General features: G+C 43.6%; 1 protein-coding gene across 2 annotated transcripts in view; it reads left to right on the top strand.

Moving 5' to 3' along the window:
- The window catches only part of CDH13 (cadherin 13), a 691,633-nt gene that overhangs the window by 656,479 nt on the left and 16,856 nt on the right, over nt 1–18,298 (top strand). The window contains exon 13 of one of the 2 annotated variants that reach the window (XM_066583672.1): nt 1,539–1,757. In XM_066583672.1, the coding sequence (XP_066439769.1) occupies nt 1,539–1,757 (219 nt within the window). Of the gene's footprint in view, nt 1–1,538; nt 2,059–18,298 lie in introns of those variants that run through there. The other variant, XM_066583671.1, reaches the window with a different exon arrangement.

Raw genomic sequence — 18,298 nt, 5'->3', positions numbered from 1 at the left:
TATTATAGTAGTTATATTCTTGTACATAGGAGGCAGTATTATAGTAGTTATATTCTTGTACATAGGAGCAGTATTATAGTAGTTATATTCTTGTACATAGGGGCAGTATTATAGTAGTTATATTCTTGTACATAGGGGGCAGTATTATAGTAGTTATAGTCTTGTACATAGGGGGCAGTATTATAGTAGTTATATTCTTGTGCATAGGGGGCAGTATTATAGTAGTTATATTCTTGTGCATAGGGGGCAGTATTATAGTAGTTATATTCTTGTACATAGGGGCAGTATTATAGTAGTTATACTCTTGTACATAGGGGGCAGTATTATAGTAGTTATATTCTTGTGCATAGGGGGCAGTATTATAGTAGTTATATTCTTATACATAGGGGGCAGTATTATAGTAGTTGTGTTCTTGTACATAGGGGGCAGTATTATAGTAGTTATATTCTTGTACATAGGGGGCAGTATTATAGTAGTTATATTCTTGTACATAGGGGGCAGTATTATAGTAGTTATATTCTTGTACATAGGAGCAGTATTATAGTAGTTATATTCTTGTACATAGGGGGCAGTATTATAGTAGTTATATTCTTGTACATAGGGGGCAGTATTATAGCAGTTATATTCTTGTACATTTGGGGCAGTATTATAGTAGTTATATTCTTGTAGATAGGGGGCAGTATTATAGTAGTTATATTCTTGTACATAGGGGGCAGTATTATAGTAGTTATATTCTTGTACATACGGGCAGTATTATAGTAGTTATATTCTTGTACATAGGGGGCAGTATTATAGTAGTTATATTCTTGTACATAGGGGGCAGTATTATAGTAGTTATATTCTTGTACATAGGGGGCAGTATTATAGTAGTTATATTCTTGTACATAGGGGGCAGTATTATAGCAGTTATATTCTTGTACATCGGGGGGCAGTATTATAGTAGTTATATTCTTGTACATAGGGGGCAGTATTATAGCAGTTATATTCTTGTACATAGGGGGTAGTATTATAGTAGTTATATTCTTGTACATAGGGGCAGTATTATAGCAGTTATATTCTTGTACATAGGGGGTAGTATTATAGTAGTTATATTCTTGTACATAGGGGGCAGTATTATAGCAGTTATATTCTTGTACATAGGGGCAGTATTATAGTAGTTATATTCTTGTACATAGGGGGCAGTATTATAGCAGTTATATTCTTGTACATAGGAGGCAGTATTATAGTAGTTATATTCTTGTACATAGGAGCAGTATTATAGTAGTTATATTCTTGTACTTAGGAGGCAGTATTATAGTAGTTATATTCTTGTACATAGGGGGCAGTATTATAGTAGTTATATTCTTGTACATAGGGGGCAGTATTATAGTGGTTATATTCTTGTACATAGGAGCAGTATTATAGTAGTTATATTCTTGTACTTAGGGGTACAATATTAAAGTTACTGTAATCTTTTAACTGGGTGATGAAGTTTAATAGGTTTGTAGCATTGGTGTAAGCTACTGATTATTTATCTGACTCCTTGTGATTTTTTCTAGGTACTCACGCACAAGTCAGTCTACTTCAGAATCTGAAGAAAGCCAACTACAATATCCCGGTGGTGGTGACAGACTCTGGGAAACCTCCATTGTCATACAGCACAGATGTCACGATTCAAGTGTGTTCCTGCAAGAAGGGAAAGCAGGACTGCAGTTCAGCAGATGCCCCACACGTCAGCATTGCCGTCATCCTCATGTTTACACTCTACAGCCTTTTCTGTAAGTTTCTGGTTTAGTGCTGCATATCTGTAATAAGTTCCTGCAGGTGGTTTTTGTTTGGTGACAACCTATATGTTTGAGGGGCTGTTATCCAGCTTTCGCAGACCCCTGAGTGGCAGATATTTCTATATATACAGTCATGTACAACAATCATCCATAACATTAAAACCACTGACAGTTGCAGTGAATTACATTGATTATCCGTCGCAGGGTGGGATATATTAGGCAGCAGGTCTACAGTCGGTTCTTGAAGTTGATGTGTTGGAAGCAGAGAAAATTGACAAGTAAATGAGCGACTTTGACAAGGCATAATTGTGGTTTCTAGATTACTTGGTCAGACCATCTCCAAACAGCAGGTCTTGTGGTTTGTTTGCAGTAGGTAGTGGTTAGTACCTACCAAAAGGACAACTGATCGATTGGCAACAGAGTCATGAGTGCCCAAGACCCATTGATGCACATGGGGAGTGAAGGTTGCCCATCTGGTCTGATCCCAGATAAGAGCTACTAAAGATCCGGGTGGCCATGATGACAGGGCATTACCGCTTGCTGGTGTCCTGTATTGGGATGTGTAGCTGCAGACCGGCTGGAGTGCCCATGCTGATCGCTGTCTGCCAATAATGTGTATATGAGCATCGGAACTGGACCTTGGAGAAACAGAAGAAGATGGCCCGGCCTGATGAATCACATTTTTTTTACTTCATGTGGTGGTTGGGTGCCTGTAGGCCACTTGCCTGGGGAAGAGATGGAACCAGTATGCACTCCAGAAGAAGACAAGACGGTGGAGGCCGTGTGATGGGAAATGCTTTGTTAGATATTTGAGTCTTGCCATTCATGTGGATATGATACATACCACCTACCTAAACATTGTACATACCAAGTACAACCCTTCATGGCAGCTGTATGCCCTAAGGGCAGTGCCCTCTTTAAGCAGCATAATGCACCCAGCTGCACTGCAAAAATTGTCCAAGCATGGTGTGAGGAACATGGCTAAGAGTTCATGGTAATGATTTGGCCTCCAAATTTTCCAGATCTCGATTTGTCAATCATCTGTGGGAAACCAGTCCGGTAAATGAAAGCCACAGCTACCATCTTGTGCCAAATCCCACAGGTCTCTTTTGGATGTCTTGGGTTATCCATTCCTTAAGGGACTAGAGCTATATTGGCATGAAGGGGACCCACACAATCTTATTCGGGTGGCTTCAATCTTATGACTGATCGGTCCATACCTCAATGCCAGGATTGCTACATAAGTAGGCAGGTTTGCCGTTCAGGAAGACTAGATGACAGCCAATTCTGTAGCTGTAACAGAAGCCATCGTGGTTGCCATTCAACCTAGAAGGCGATTTAGATATGAATTTGACCAAATATATGACAGATTTCTATTAAAGAGGTTGTCCGAGATAATTTTCTTTAAAAGCAGGTACCCCACGGCAGAAAATGATTAACAAGCTAATACTCATCACTTCTGGGTTCCTGCATGTCCCTGCTGACAGCTCGAGGTCTTCCTCACGTGTTGTTCACAGGCTGCAGCACTCTCTGTATGGGATGTCACAGGCTGCTGCAGCCAATCGCAGAGCAAAGTCACTGATTGCTGAGCTCTGCGATTGGCTGCAGCAGCCTGTGATGTTCCATACACAGGCTGCTGCAGCCTGTAAACTATACATCATAGTGGAGAACCAGACATGGCAGCAGGAACATGTGGGGACCCAGAATAGATGAATATTAGCTCGTTTAGTACTTTCTGTCATGGAAGACCTTTTTTTTTTGCATTATCTTGGACAACCCCTTTAATCCTTCAAAACTATAGCTGCAGGGCATGTTACAAGAGATAATTCTGATACATTGTGACAAACCATGCATCTGTGTCAGCAGCTCTTGGTCAGGACAAAGCCAGGCTCACAAGCACATATGGTCACAGCATTTTTCATGCGCCCTAGTTTTTCCGCACATAATACGCTGTACCAATCTCCCATAGGCTGCCATGTTTCCGCTCAAACGAACTGTATAAAATACAAGCACAAGAAAAAATTCAGCATGCTCTATCTTGTCCTGTAATATGCGCACATACACGCCAAGATAGTCCTTGGCAATTGGTCACACACAGCAAGTACGTAATGGCATTCCGTACCTACTACGTTGCCTGCGCATGTCTCATGCAAGTCAGGAGGGGTATCATTTCTCCTTAAGGAGAGCACCTAGAAGGTGAGTGAAGAGACTTATAAGGCCATGCATACTCCTCTAGGAAACATATGCAAATAAGAAAGATGAAACAATACCTCTGCAGCGCCACCTATTGGATGGCAGCATTCCTTATTTGCATATATTTCCTAGAGGAGCATGCATGGCCTTATAAGCCTCCTCACTCACCTTCTAGGTGCTCTCCTTAAGGAGATATGATACCCATCCTGACCCACATCACAGGCCTCCCACTAGCCAAGCCAGGATCCTACTGCACACTAATGAGCTGTCTGTGTATGGATTCTGGCTTGGTCTTCAATTCACAATCATTGTTATAAAGACCTGTATAAAGGGTTGGACATTGATTTAAAGGAATGCAGCCATCCAATAGGTGGCGCTGCAGAGGTATTGTTCCATCTTCCTTATTTGCATATCTCACGCAGCCTACTATGGCCATCTGTTAATTTGTTATTAGTGAGATATAAACAAGAATGTTTCAGTTTTCTGACAGCAGACACAATGTATATGAAAAAGTTGTACTTTTAACCTGCGACATAACAGCACCAAATAAGGGGTTAATGGAGCGGGCGATAACAGGAGACCTCATTTCATTTATCTGTGCCGACCAGATTTCAATTCAAAACGCAAAAAAGAGATTAGAAAATAAATTCCCGTGGGAGCCGCGTTCTGCTCCCTATTAGAGAGACCTGTGCCCGCCCCTATGTATGTGAGACGCGCCGGAGTGGCATATGTGACCTTATTCACAAATCTGAACTGGGACACTGCGGGACAGCCAAGGGGGCAAATTACAGGGCAGAAACGTGGAGCCTCATCGGGGATCTGATCCTCTAGGATGCTTATGTGTCAAGGATGGAGAGCTGTATGAAGGATGAACGGGGCTTCTGATAGGAGTTATGCTGCGCCTTTCTGCACAGATGTAGCAAACACGGAGTGTCAGTCATGTTAAAAATTGCTACATATGTAACTCTGCCTCTTCTCTCTTCTGTATATGATTTCATCCTTAAAAGGTAACTCATGACACACAGTTCCCCTCTTCTCATGTTACTTTACCCTCACAATCATTTTTGAACATTTGCTTCCATAAATCATGAGGTTAAGGCCGGCTGCACATGACCGATTTGCATTGCGGAATCCGGAGCAGGCGTCCGTCTCTAGGTTCCGCAGCAAATACCATCCATAGAATGCTATGGAAAAGCGCTTTTTCCTGCACAGAAGTGGAAATTGCGATTTGTGCTCATGGAGGAAAATCCGCAGCATGCTCTATTTTAGTACGATATCCACATGAACGGCTTCCATTGAAGTCAATGGAAGCCGTCCGACCTGCGGCCCTTCTGCAATTAACATTGTGGATAGGTCATGGATTCCACGTCATCACCTAGGGACAGCGTGGGAAGTTCTGTACTGCGCACGTCCAGTGGCGAGCCGTCTGGACCATACGCAGCACAGATAATGAAGAAAGAAGACAGGTACGCTGGGTCACTGGCCGGGTACAGGGTCAGATTTTACTGCAGGATCCCGCATTTAGAATCCGACCCAGTCGTGTGCAGCCAGCCTAACTCATTGTATATGGTAGAAAATGTTTCTTTCTTAATTATGACATCCAGGAGGAGGTTTGTCACAGTCAGCACCGAAAAGTTGTGGAACTTTGTTGAAAGTTGTGGAACTTTGTTGAAAGTTGTGAAACTTTGTTGAAAGTTTTAGAACTTTGTTGAAAGTTCTATGGGCCCTTTTACACTGAACGATTATCGCTGGATCGTGAGAATCTGAAGCATAATCATTCACTGTACATGCCACCAGCAACAGATGATAATACCTTTAGTTTAGGCAGGCATAAAAACCGAACGATGATTGGACCGGCATTCGGTTTTTATGCCTGCCTAAACTGAAGGTATCATCTGTTTAGACAGGCAATCATTCATCTATGTAAAACTGCCTGTTTACTGTAAATGGAGGCACGCAGGCTGGAAGCGATGCCCCTCCTGCTCCTCCTCCTGAGCGATTATTGCTGGGACGACTGTTATGCTCTTAAGTACCCGACAATCATCCCATCTAAAGGGACAATACGTTTTTATAAATCATATCTCCACCAAAAACAAAGCTCAAATCACTTCTGACTAGAGATGAGCGAGTGTACTCGCTAAGGGCAATTGCTCGAGCGAGTATTGCCTTTAGCAAGTACCTGCCCACTCGAGACAGAAGGTTCGGGTGCCGGCGCGGGGGAGCGGTGAGTAGCGGCAGTCAGCAGGAGGGAGCGGGGGGGAGAGAGGGAGAGAGAGATCTCCCCTCCGTTCCTCCCCGCTCTCCCCCGCAGCTCCCTGCCCTATTGTATGTAATCTCGTGGCCGTTGTGAAGACTGGAATATTTCAGTATATTTTTATTGTAATTCTAGTCACATAGCTAAAACCTAGTGGAAATCATATGTCTGTTATGTCCATGCTGGATGTAAAACACCAAGTTTGGCTCGGACATACTATGTCTTAAAAAGACGAACAAACAGGCAAGATACAAACGCAGATAACACAAAATATGTTTTTTAAACACAAAACAAGGAAAACTGACCCTAACCTACTAATTTGAAGAGACCCTCTTCAATACCTATAAGTGGAGTAATCGCCTTGATGAAGGTGACCCCACATCAGGAACCTGGGGCGACCCTGACTCTTTCGATGGGGGCAAGAAACTGTAGCAAAGGTAAGACGTAACCCAAATGTGGAAACCACAAAATCACATGGAGTGACATGCAACCACACCCCAGGAAAGAAGAAAATAAACTGCAGAAAGGTCACATTTACACGGGCGAATGCAATATCGGTCCAAGAAACACAGACCGATATCACACTTTCAAAGCTTCAATTTCTACGCAAGTGGGATGTGTTTCGCAAGAAACACCCCATTTCAGGTTTGTAGGAAATAATGAGCAATATCTTCCAAAAATATGACATTGCTGTGAGAAGTGAATAACCAGCGCCCTCTGTGAGGAGGAGCCAGAATAAATCTACAAAACAAATGCTGATTGGCTGGCTGGATTGTTCCACCTCCAAGCCCACCAGTCCACCCGTACACAGCAGGAGATGTGTCACTGTCGGCACCTAGTGTCGAAATAACGTGAGCATGCACCAGTGTGAGGACTGCACGGGCTGTGGGCTGCCGGGGTAACGTCCCCCGAACCCGATCCTCGCACTTCTGATTGTACATTCCATTTAAAGAGATCCTGCTTTAGTGACTCCTCCATTTTATGTATGGTGTACATCACCTATAGTACCGTGAAACGGTGCAGGTATAAACGACCGTCACAGGAGAGCAAAAGCTGTTAATTAAAAGCCATCAAACTTCCACCACTAATTCCCCTTTTAACAAACATCTCAGTCGCCGGAGCTTATTCAACAAGAACAAATATCTAATATCATAATAAAAGAGCAAATGAATTCCTCCCCATCCGAACCACTAAACACCGGCTGAAACCAAGCAAAAGATAATGACTGCATGGGGAAAAGCAAAGCGTAATAAAACAGTCAGCAATGTAACCACAGCTCTACCCTGCACTTGTTTAACCGGCATTGATAGGAGGGAAGATTATTACAGATGGCTTCATTTCACAGCAGGAGACTCAGACGCACATACGATATACAATAGACTCAGGAAATTCAAAAACTAGATCATTATTAATAGGACAGACATTCCGGATAGTCCTATAATTGGGTACCGTCAGATGTGGAAGAGAAAATAAGCAAATTCCAGTTTTAGTTCTTTTCTTAAAGGAGCTGACTGGTTTTAAAAAAAACAAACTTTTTTTGAATATCCTATTGGGAAATTTTGAGTTAATAGGGGTGGGCCCCGCTTCAGGACCCTCATCCAGAGCAGGGAGGAGCTACAAAGCGTGTCTTTGGGGGATTTGGCATTTCCATGCTTTTGGCTGCTTTCACATTTGCATTTTGGAGCAGGAAAAGGGAATCCCTGTGGGCGAACAGGTCCATCTTGTGGCGGACCACAACAGTGCCGAACAGACTCTATTCACTATAATGGGGTCCATTTGGTTTCCATTCTGCTGTCGGCATTAACCGCAGTACAGAAAAAAGAAGACTCACGCAGGGTCACCAGCCATGGAATCTGTGCGTGCCGTGGACATGATGCCTGACACCGCCATATGAAGTCTTTTTTTTTCTTGTTGGACAAGATGTATTTTTTTTATGGTACCATTTAACCCTTTGCAATCCAATTTTGGATTCAGGGTTTCCTAGGGTGTTTTCTCTTTCTGCCATTATAAAATGGCGCCATCTGCTGGCTAGAGCCAGTACAGCTGTATCGGACATGCTGGTGAGACCCCTGACAACAGAGCAGCCAGTATTATAGAGTAAGAATACCCTGCCGGACGTCTTTCGGCATCGGAGCTGTACAGCCTTCAATCAGAATGTCGTCAGACAGTGGATTGGAAGGGTTAATGTTCTATATAATGTATGGAAAAACTTTTAAGAGTTTTTAAGTGAGAAGAAATTGAATTTAAAAAACGCACTTGAGCCGTTCCTGCCACACTCCAGGGGCACGGCTTTAATTTCCATATAGGGAAGCTCCCATTGTTATAGGGAGTCTCTAATAAAAGGGGCCATTTGGTGTAGCTCTGTACATTGAGATTAACACTTTGTTAAAAGTGTGTGGCATAGCTGTAATAAGCTATAAAAGTCAAGACCATCTCCAGGTATAGGAGCCATAAGGGATCCCATATTAACCCCACCGTCATCTTAAGGGCCATAGAGTACATAGTATATTTGCTCACACTATGGGACCTGACATCTGTACTGCTATTAGTGAGGTTCTGTTTTGTCCTTGCATTAGAGGGTTAAAATATACTTTTTCTGCTATGCACACTGCTGTATGTAATTTGTCAGAATGAGCCTAAAGATGATTAAAGGAAATAATTTCCCATTTATTCTGCGGTATAATATAATCATGAAGAAATTAATCTCTTTTTAAGGCAAAATTACACATTATAATCCAGACGGACAACGAAAATGAAGAAAAATCGAACTTTTCTTGTGTAACACAAAACTAATTATTTCTTTCCATTTATCCATAATCCTTGATTTATAAAATAATATGTGAGTGACATTACCACTTATTACCCAGAAGCATTACACTATGCAAAACAGACTAAAGGGATTTGGCTTTTAATATTTTCTTAAAGGAATTTTCTAGAGATGAGCGAGCACCAAAATGCTCGGGTGCTCGTTACTCGGGACGAACTTTTCGCGATGCTCGAGAGTTCGTTTCGAGTAACGAACCCCATTGAAGTCAATGGGCGACCCGAGCATTTTTGTATATCGCCGATGCTCGCTAAGGTTTTCATGTGTGAAAATCGGGGCAATTCAAGAAAGTGATGGGAACGACACAGAAACGGATAGGGCAGGCGAGGGGCTACATGTTGGGCTGCATCTCAAGTTCACAGGTCCCACTATTAAGCCACAATAGTGGCAAGAGTGAGACCCCCCCCCCCCCCCCCACTGTCAGCATAAAGATCGTTCTCCACTGCCACAGCTGTAACAGCTGTGGCAGAGAAGAACGATGTTAGCCCATTGAATTCAATGGAGCCGGCAATACAGCGGGCTCCATTGAAAGCAATGGGCTGCCGGCGATCGCGGGATGAATTGTCGGGAAGGGGTTAAATATATAAGCCCTTCCCTGCAATTCATCCAGAAATGTGTAAAAATAAAAAATATATATATACTCACCTGGTGCCGGCAGACGGAGTTCAGCGCGGCCAGCGGCAGTCCTCCTGAACTACTCTGAACAGCTGTGAGTAGTATTCAGCAGCCGGGGATTTAAAATCCCTGCCTGCTGAATGAGCTGCCTCTAATTGGTCACAGCCTGACCAATCAGAGGCAGATTCCACTCACACACCCATTCATGAATTTATGAATGGGTGTGTGACTGCTGCCTCTCATCTGATTGGTCCCGCTGAGCCAATCAGAGGCACATTTTTTTACACATTTCTGGATGAATTGCAGGGAAGGGCTTATATATTTAACCCCTTCCCGACAATTCATCCCGCGATCGCCGGCAGCCCATTGCTTTTAATGGAGCCGGCAGTATTGCCGGCTCCATTGAATTCAATGGGCTAACATCGTTCTGCCGGGACAAGGTGAGTATATATAGATATATTTTTTTTTACACATTTCTGGATGAATTGCAGGGAAGGGCTTATATATTTAAGCCCTTCCCGACAATTCATCCCGCGCTCGCCGGCAGGCCATTGCTTTCAATGGAGCTGGCTGTATTGCTGGCTCCATTGAATTCAATGGTCAGTGCTCATTTAATCGAGACGAGTACCGCGTGGTGCTCGTCTCGAGTAACGAGCATCTCGAGCACCCTAATACTCGAACGAGCATCAAGCTCGGACGAGTATGCTCGCTCATCTCTAGAATTTTCCAATTTTTGTCGCCTGCTCTGAGAAGGTTTTGACCAGCAGAACCAAATAACTTGCCTCTGCTTTAACACCAAACGCTCCATCCTTAAATCGATGTCCGGGCCTGGAGAAGCATGGCCAAACTGCTTCTCTGACTACCTGATGCATACTGTGTATTAGTATGCATTGGTAGTCTGAGACTATATGCTGCTCTGATTGGCCGGCGCTGCTCATGTGGGCATCATTGGTTAATCAAAGCAGGTGTAGTGTTTTAGACTATCAATGTATACTAATACACAGTGTGCATCACAGGAGGACAGAGAAGTGGTGCGGCCATCTTTGTTTCTCTTGGCCCAGAGGATCGCTTTAAAAGGGCTTGCCCTGATTAGAACAAAGGGTTTGCTTTAGTTTTTTTTTTAAAACAGCGCCACCAACAGGCTGTGTTTTGTGCAGTTTTATAAGAGTGAATTAAGCTATTAAAGGGGTTGTGCCAAATAATAAAGTTATCCCCTATCCAAAGTTTAGGGAATAACTTTATGATTGGTGAGGGTCCAACTACTGGGAACTGCTGGGAATCCAACCATCTCAAAGAAGGGAGCAGTGGTCACATAAGCATGCCACGGCACCAGTCTTTCAATTACAGTGCCTAAGATTGTCAAGCACTCATACTGCTTCATTCATGTGGAGGCCTTCAGGACCCCATTCTTAAGATCAGTGGGGGTCCCAGCATTTGGACAAGGGATAACTTTATCCCTTGGCACTACCCCTTTAACTATGAGCTCAGCTGATTCACCTCTCCCTGCTCAGGCAGTGGTAGTTTGTGGAACGGGAGATCTGGACCGTGTAGACAGTCCAATGTCTGGTGTTGCACTGGTGACTGCCCTATATCCTTCCCCGCTGAGAGGCTGCATACAGCATGGGTGGCCTGCAGTCTGTGCCCCAGTGAGTCAGACTTCCTCACTCTTCTGTGATGGTAAGGCTGACCGTTGTAAGCTCCCCCTTGGTGGCCTTCAGTAGACTCCATCAGAGACCTATCTGACCACCGGTGGTGAGGTAATCTACCTAAGGGGCATTCCAGGGTCTAGAGATTGCCTCCAGTGGTTTGGTCATTTGATACTTGAGTCCATGTTCACTGTAAGCCACAGTCCTTAAAAATGCCTGTATTCACTCAAAAGGCCCTCAGACTGCACAGGCAGGTTTGAAGAGGCTGTCATAGGCACTTATAACAGGGTAAAACCTGGATTTACAGTGGATTGCATGGGTTAAAAGTAGTAAGAGACGTTGAGGGAATTAATGTCCTGGCCATGTCACCTGCAGTACCGCATCTAGCCTGTGGACAGGTGTGGCACTGTTTTCAGAAGAAAGCAGCCATGTTTTTCTAACCCTGTCCAACTTCATAAATACTGTCCTGGGACCTATATTACCCCAGACTTCTGTAGTCAGCTTTTTTTATCCAGGTATTGGGCATTTTTCCATCTACGTCAATATCCCTTTAAAACTGTTGAACAAACTGCTTATGTGACTGGCGTTTGACAGCGATTAGTATTCATGACCCTCTAAGATCAGCATATGAAACGTTTACAGGTCCCTTCATTATTTTATATGGTCTTGCCTTTCTCATAACCTCCAGACGTGTTCGGTAACAACTAATGTTGTGTTCCGGCGCGCTGTGTAATTTCCTGAACAGGGAGCCGGGCACACGCTGTATATTACTAAGTTGGGAAAAGACTGTGACACCATGGAAAGTGCCATCTGTGGAAGTAGGGTGGGCAGACCGTAACTAGCTCATCACCGGCTGAGGCAAGAAAACATTGTAAGTATGGACATAGACCTAAAGGGGGTTGTCCCGAGCTTTATACTTGTCACCTATCCAGAGGATAGGGGACAAAGGTCTAATCAATGGGGATCCAACTGCTGGGACCCCAACCAATCATGAAATTCAAGGATCCCATGCCCCCTCCATGGAGTGGTGGCCGAGCATGTGTATTGTCATGCCACTCAGAGCCTTGTGTGGCACAGTCCTAAGCTCTTGCTCACGACCAGAAGGTTGCAGGTTCAATCCCCATGTGGTTCAGGTAACCGGCTCAATGTTGACTTATCTTTCCAAGGTCGGTAAAATGAGCAACCAGCTTGGTGGGGACTTAATAAATAAAATGCCTGAAAGCGTTGCGTAATAAATTGGTGCTATACAAATAACAAGATTTTTTTTTTTACTCCACTCATGTCTATGGGGCTGCTGTAGAGAGGTCAAGTTATAGAGTGGGGTTCTAGCCTGAACCTCTTAAAAAAGGTTTACAGATACATTCACACAGCAGATTTAGGGTGTGGATCTGCACCGAAATCCACAGCATAAGTTGTGCCATGGATTTGAGTGTAGATCCGCACCAAATGTATGACTAAAGTCTAAGGTGGGTGGAGACATAGGTCCAGGTTGGGTTTTATGGAGACTTAATAGGGTTAACTATGGCATTCAGCTATCCATCAGCATAAACTTTCTGTGTACATCCAAGAGCTTCAAGTCTCCAGACGCCCCGGAGGATCGACTTATTTAACGTATTCCTAAAATGAAGATGCCTGCGTTTATTTCAGAGCCTTTTGAAGGCCTTTTAGCGCTGATCTGTATTCTTTTGATGTTTGAACCGTGGAGTAAATTTCAGAAGTTCTGACATCAAAAGAAGCACAAGACAACTGGTGAGAGAGTAAGAGGCTCTTGTGCAGATTCATTAATATAAATTGAATTTTTACTATATGGCTGTATAGGAGAAATGCCACAGACATTAGCCGAGTACCTTCCATCAAAGACATTCCGCTCCAGTCTCCGGTAAAATACATTTATCTTCCTGCCAGGCTTGCTTCAGAAGCTGCTGCCGTCAGTCAGTCTGAGCACTTGTGTTCGACAACATATTATAGAAAGAGGGTTATACATTACCAGACGATGTACCGCAATACACAGGCATGCACAGCAGTGGGGCTTTCCCTCTAAATACCTCTATAGATTTCCCCTTCTCACATCCCGACAAGGTCCCATTACATGTAGCACCACTGACAATCCTACAGGTCACTGGCACTCACAACATCAACACACCCAACTCCCGCTGCCGTCATCATTGGTTGCACAGTGTTCCGTTCCCCCCTAACAGAACTCAGCTTCTTCTGCTTATAACAATGTAGCAGTGCTATCGCATTTCGCATTAGCATGCTACTGAGATAATGAGCCACAACTCCGCATGGCTATGCTAATTACATAGCACAGTCGATCTTCAAAGTGAATGGCAGACGTTGCGCTATACAATTAGGGTAGCACAGCAGCTTAAAGGCACTCTGTGCTGCGTCGCACCATCTTTCGAGGATGCCGCTGCTCCATCTCTTTTACAACTCATAGTACCTTCTATTACTATAATTTCTATGATCTGATTGGTTGCATAGTTTTCTATCTCCGCCCCCGCACAACTTATCTTCTTCTGCTGTCATTGTTCTTATTGTTTGATTGGATGCACAGTGTTATATCTCTACTCTCCTAAAACTCATCTTCTTCTGAACTCTCATATCTATGCTATGATTGGTTACACAAAGTTCTATCTCCACCCCTGCACAACTCATCATCTTCTACAATCATTAATCCTATGGTCTGATTGGTTACACCATGTTCTGTCTCCGCCCCCGCACAACTCATTTTCATCTGCTGTAATTGTTCTTATTGTTTGATTGGATGCACAGTGTTATATCTCTACTCTCCTAAAACTCATATTCTTCTGCTACCATCATATCCATGGTTACACAAAGTTCTGTCTCCACCCCTGCACAACTCATGATCTTCTACAATCATTATTCCTATGGTCTGATTGGTTACACCATGTTCTGTCTCCGCCCCCGCACAACTCATAATCTTCTGTTAGCATTATTCCTATGGTCTGATTGGTTACACCATGTTCTGTCTCCGGCCCCGCACAACTCATAATCTTCTACAATCATTATTCCTATGGTCTGATTGGTTACACAATGTTTTGTCTCCGCCCCCCCAACTCATTTTCTGCTGCAGTCAATGTTCCCACAAGCTTAATTAGTAAAACAGAGTTCTTTCTCTCCACCCACACAACTTACCATCTTCTACAATCATTATTCCTATGGTCTGATTGGCTACACAATGTGCTGTCTCCGCCCCTGCGCAACTCATAATATTCTGTTAGCATTATTCCTATGGTCAGATTGGTTACACCATGTTCTGTCTCCGCCCCTGGATAAGTCACAATCTTCTGTTAGCATTATGCCTATGGTCTGATTGGCTACACAATGTGCTGTCTCCGCCCCTGCACAACTTATAATCTTCTGTTAGCATTATTCCTATGGTCTGATTGGTTACACCATGTTCTGTCTCCGCCCCTGCACAAGTCATAATCTTCTGTTAGCATTATGCCTATGGTCTGCCTCCCCTGCATAACTCATCATCTGCTGTTGCCATCATACCTATTGCTACAGTTCATGCCTGCCAGCTTATCTCCCTTTCCGCTACTGGTGGTCAAGGTACACATGCTCCTCCTCGCTTCTGAAAATACCCAGCTCAAGTGGTTGCCCTATCTCTCTTGGCAGCCTGGAGAGCATGCACACATACATGCCCGTGCTATTAAAGGGCCAGCACAAACCTTGCTAAACCTTCCCATGCCAATCATGAGCTATTCCTAACTATATAAGCAGGGGTGCAGCTAAGGGTAAAGGGCAGATGGGGCATGTGCCCCAGGTGCAGGTGGAACACAATTAGAGGATGGGCACCAGCCTAGCAATTTAACCCCACCCCTCTCTATAGTTTACCTGGAGCAGAGCTTGTTCTGCAGTAGAAAGAGACTATAGTTTTGAATAAACGGAGCTCATTTTATTTCAAACAGCTATAGTTTAGTTATATCAGTGCTATTGCGTTAGTGTTGTACTGTGCTAAAACCATTCTGTGTGTCCTGACCTATGGTTTGCTCTTCGTACCAAAGTTATGCTGCCTGTCTTGGCCCTGAATGATCTGGCTATGCCTCCATTCACATGCTCAGGTAATGTGCTTTGGTGTAAAGTAGTATCAGCTGCCACAGTACTAGGGCCACTTCCAGTGTAACAGCCCAGGGACCCAGCAGTGAAGCCCAGATCCCGATTGGTGGCCTGAAAGGGTGAAGACCAGGGTTTCTCAGGTACCGCATCTGGATTTGACCCAAAGCCAAACCAGTGTCTGGTGCAGCAGGTCCACATCTGATCCTGACACCTATGATTTGAGTGGCCACAGGATATTGTATAGTCTGCCTCACAAAGTGAATGAAGCCGATGGTGGCATTGAGTATATCACTCCACTATGTGGTTGGGCATTGGCCCCCTATGACAAACGTCAGTGGTGTTAATCAGGTAACTGCCTCTGTTCACCGGAGGAGAGGCAAGGAGAGGACTGGTGGCCAATCCCCATCTACAAATGACAGAGAGTATGCTCAATGCCAACGCTATCAACTGCATTCTCTTTGTGAGATAGACTATAGCTCCACCCCTGCGTAATTCATTTTTGTCGGTTGTTATAATTTCCATGATCTCACTGGTTACACCGTGTTCTGTCTCCGCCCCCGCAGAACTAATCTAGTGCTGACATCATTCCAGTGATGTTATTGGTGACAGGATGTTCTAACTCCACCCCTACTCAAATCACTTTCTTCTACTGATCTGATACAGCTCTGTGATAGAAGTATACTGGCTTACTCACACGGGTGTATATGGCCCGCGTGTTACGCGTTTATTTTCCATTGATTTCTATTGGGCCACTCACACCTGCACAGCATATCCTATTTTGATGCATATTATGTGCGTAATACGGGCTATGGGGGTTTAACATAAGTAGAAAATATCCATGTTACATACGTACTTGCTGTGTATTACGCATGTGAAAAATACGCAAGTAATATGCGGGCCACATACACCCCTGTGAGGGAGCCCTAAGTCACAATGTTACTCAATGTCAATACAAGAAACTTTCATGAAAGTTTCATTCTTGCAAAGTTACTGAACATTTTACATTGTAACACATTTCCATAACAAATCATGTCCAAAGTCAGAAATTTGCTTTATGGCAAATGTGACATTTTCTTAGATTGCTCCCACTGGTAGAGAAGTCTAATTCTTCTGTCAAAGATAGTAATTCATTAGTCATTATTCTACAAGTGATACAACAGTGGCAGCGTCCTACAATATAGGCTTTTAGGCAGACAGCTCCAACATGTAAATTACCACGCTGCCGAGAGAAAGTAATATTTTTCCTAAATTTGTTGTGCATTTTGCCACTTAGCAATTATTTTCAAGTACTGACACATCCATGCATGATGCAGAGCGCACTTCACCGCCGCTTAATGTGCTTGTTGACAGCTCAAAAATAAGGGAAAGAAATAATAAAGAATAAATAAGTGTCATTGTTCCGAAGTGCCATTATACAATATCCTGCGAGCACAAAGTAATCCATATAAGTAGCTGATAGCTTAGACTCACGTGAACGGTCACTGATAGCGGCGATCAGACGGATGCAGCCCTGTAATATGGCGTCCTTTGATAGTCAGTGCCAATATGTTCGGGGGATTTTTTGTTACATTATGTACCCCTAATGGGCAATTTATTAGCCCCCGGCCCAATCACAATTGGAGCATATATGTATGGAAGTTAGAGCCATGACCAGCATACAATCACGTGACAAGTTGTCCGTGGATCAGTTTCAATGGGAATCGACATTATATTGGAAATTCCAGCGATCCGAGCGACTTCCAACAAGGTCTGGTCATCGGTGCTAGACTAGTCATGGCCAACCTTGTTGGGTTTTGCCATGTAATGGTGTGGAAAGTACACTGAGAATGGCGTGATCGAGGAAAAACATCCAGATTTCTGTTGCACCGTGCTGATCAGAATTTGGCACAAGCAGCATGAATCGATGACCCCTTCCTGTCAGCTCTTTGAGCATTTCAGTAGCTCCACCTTATTGGGCTGCCATTCTGAAGGCCTAAGAAGGCCCGACATGCTACTACATGGTCCTTTCTAATAAAGGAGTCATTCAGTGTATTTACTAGGGCGTTGAGGTTGGACTGGGGCCAAATGCCAAGCTGGATTTTCAATAAAAAAAAACTGCGAATGTTGATTTATGCATACAGAACCCCCAAAAGTGATGGCTTTGAGGAGTACAACTACCCGCCGGTTTCTCTTCCGAAGGCACTTGGTTCCCATTTTTTCACCTATGTACTGTATATTATGTACAGTATACAGTAGGGTGGCCCAAAAAACTCAACTTTAAACTACAAAGCAAGACTTCCGCTAATGTTTTTACTTTTAACAAACCTTTATTTGGGGCAGTTACAGGTTTTTATGTCCATGACTAGGTGGCGCTCAAAGAACATGAATTTTCAGACTTTTTACTAATGACGAAGAAGAAAGCTTGTTAGGGTGGTTATTAAATAAACATTAACTGAAAGTGCTGCGGAATAAGTTGGCACTACACAAATAACAAGATGTATATTGGACCATTGTCCTGTACTATTGAGTCTTCCGTATGTGAATCAATACTAGAACTGGGACAACTCTCAGTTCTTGATTTTCCATTTAATCCCATCACCCATCTCTCATGAGTGATATGAGAACCTATCATACGCTGTTCAATTAATAAGATGTCCCCAAGCACAAGGTGCTGCGCTCTGAACAAGGCATGTGCTGTCATAAAATGACCTTAATTTCAGATGCTGTATCACATTAATTACTATTAATTATGCTCCTCAGTAGCAGGAGATACAGAAAATGGAGATACTGTACATTGTTCTGCTGGTTGGAGGCCATAAAAAATATCTGCATTGTACTTTTGCTGCATGTTGTTTCTAAGACACACCGTGTATTACGGGGATGGATATAAACGCTAAAGGTCAACCAGGGGGACACCTCTTAATGGTGCAGGGCACCG

The sequence above is a fragment of the Eleutherodactylus coqui genome, chromosome 11, assembly GCF_035609145.1.
Source record: "Eleutherodactylus coqui strain aEleCoq1 chromosome 11, aEleCoq1.hap1, whole genome shotgun sequence".
In the NCBI taxonomy this organism is placed as follows: domain Eukaryota; kingdom Metazoa; phylum Chordata; class Amphibia; order Anura; family Eleutherodactylidae; genus Eleutherodactylus; species Eleutherodactylus coqui.
Note: the sequence above shows the minus strand (reverse complement) of the source record. Positions and strands in the feature narration are given on the sequence as shown.